The sequence below is a fragment of the Propithecus coquereli genome, unplaced genomic scaffold (assembly GCF_000956105.1).
Source record: "Propithecus coquereli isolate 6110/MARCELLA unplaced genomic scaffold, Pcoq_1.0 Scaffold16, whole genome shotgun sequence".
NCBI lineage: Eukaryota > Metazoa > Chordata > Mammalia > Primates > Indriidae > Propithecus > Propithecus coquereli.
This window is the reverse complement of record NW_012140524.1, coordinates 8,306,079-8,307,799: the sequence shown is the minus strand read 5'-3', so window position 1 is coordinate 8,307,799 and position 1,721 is coordinate 8,306,079. Positions and strand designations below refer to the sequence as shown.

Genomic DNA, 1,721 nt, shown 5'->3' with positions numbered 1-1,721 from the left:
CAACATCCATTCATCACAAAAACTCTCAACAAACTAGGATTAGAAAAATCAGAGCTTAGACTGGGAAAGAACCTCAGAGTAACTGGAAGGTAGTAGTACTTTGAGATTAGTAACAATGTCTCAACCAAATTTAAAAATTGTTTCTTCCCATCTTAAAGTTAAAAAAGTAATATTAAAAGATTCAATAATATTTAAATGCCAAAAATCTTAAGGAAGTAGATAAGTTTTAAAGAATCGGGACAATTTTAAAAAGTCATCGTGAAATGAAATTCGTGAAATTCATTGACCCTTAGTAGTTTTTCAAAAGGCATCAAAGGATGCCAATAAAAAACACTTAGGTATTTATTTATTTATTCTGTGGCCCTATATATTTCTCTACTTTTTGCATTCACACAACTTAGTAGAAAACCTGGTAACCGCACCATCACTTAGCAGAGAACAGAATGGCTAGACTATAGCGAAAGAGCTCAATCTCACTGGATTTATTCCTAAACACCTCTATATGCCTCAGCCCCCTCATCTGCCACCCACATTCAATCTCCTCCCATCAATTATCCCTCAATATCCTCCACTATCCATAAGGCCACAGTGCCTAGCAGATACAGGCGACAAGTGACAGGGTCTTTATATAACACACCCAAATGGCCTTGGCCCCATTTGGGCACACCCAAGTCTATTTCTTTGTTTGCAAGGGCACTCAATCCAGAAACTGCCCACCAGGAGATCTTAAGACCGTGTTTTTTAGACCTGCCATCCCAGCTCTCCAAGTTCCTTCCCTAACTCACCTTGTGAACTCTATTTTCAGCATTTTTCTATGTGGGAGGAGGATCCTCTGCTCCCACTCCTTGCCAAACAATCTCAAGACTTCAGGAAAATGAAAATGAAAAGTACCACCTCTCCCTCCCCAAAATTTCAAAGCCATTACCACTTCTGCCTTAGAGAAGTTCTGCCACAATGGGAGGTGCTACACTTGTCAACTTAGAAAATAATGATTAGTCTTGATCAGGAGAAAGCAAACAGCACTGCTCTTTCTTCATGCATTTATCATTTATGTACTGTCTATGGCTGCTTTAGTACTATAATGGCAGAGTTGAGTAACTGCGATAGCAACTATATGGCCCACAAAGCCTAAAATACTTACTTATCCAGCCCTTTACAGAAAATGTTTGCTACCCCTAGTCTTGACAATCAGGAAAAAGAAGTCATCAATGATGCTATTGGGGAGCTATTTCAAGCTACAACTAGAAGTTTCGAACAAGAATAAACAATGATAACATGTCCACCAAAGTACCCCAAAATACGGAGTCAGTTTGCACCTCGGTTCCGATGAATGTAGGACGAATATATAGACTAGCAGATGTTGAATATGGGACCCATTCTTGGTCCAATTTCACAAGCTGTTGAATACACTCTAAAAGCTCTTCCTTGTCAAATACCTGAAAGAATAAAAAACATAATAAATGATGGAATTTTCTCCCAATGTAGTAATAAGAAGTGATTTTTATTGAAGCTTTTAGACTATTAAAAAAGTAATAAAGGCCGGGCTCAGCGGCTCATGCCTGTAATCCTAGCACTCTGGGAGGCCAAGGCAGGAGGATCGTTTGAGCTCAGGAGTTTGAGACCAGCCTGAGTAACAGCAAGAGCCCGTCTCTACTAAAAATAGAAAGAAATTGGCTGGACAACTAAAAATATATAGAAAAATTAGCCGGGCATGGTGGTGC

At 39.2% G+C, this 1,721-nt stretch overlaps 1 protein-coding gene across 1 annotated transcript in view; it reads right to left on the bottom strand.

The window, feature by feature from the left end:
- The window catches only part of BCAT1 (branched chain amino-acid transaminase 1, cytosolic), an 81,546-nt gene that overhangs the window by 53,288 nt on the left and 26,537 nt on the right, over positions 1 to 1,721 (bottom strand). The window contains exon 4 of the mRNA XM_012640971.1: positions 1,317 to 1,436. Coding sequence (XP_012496425.1) covers positions 1,317 to 1,436 — 120 coding nt within the window. The remainder of the gene's footprint in view (positions 1 to 1,316; positions 1,437 to 1,721) is intronic.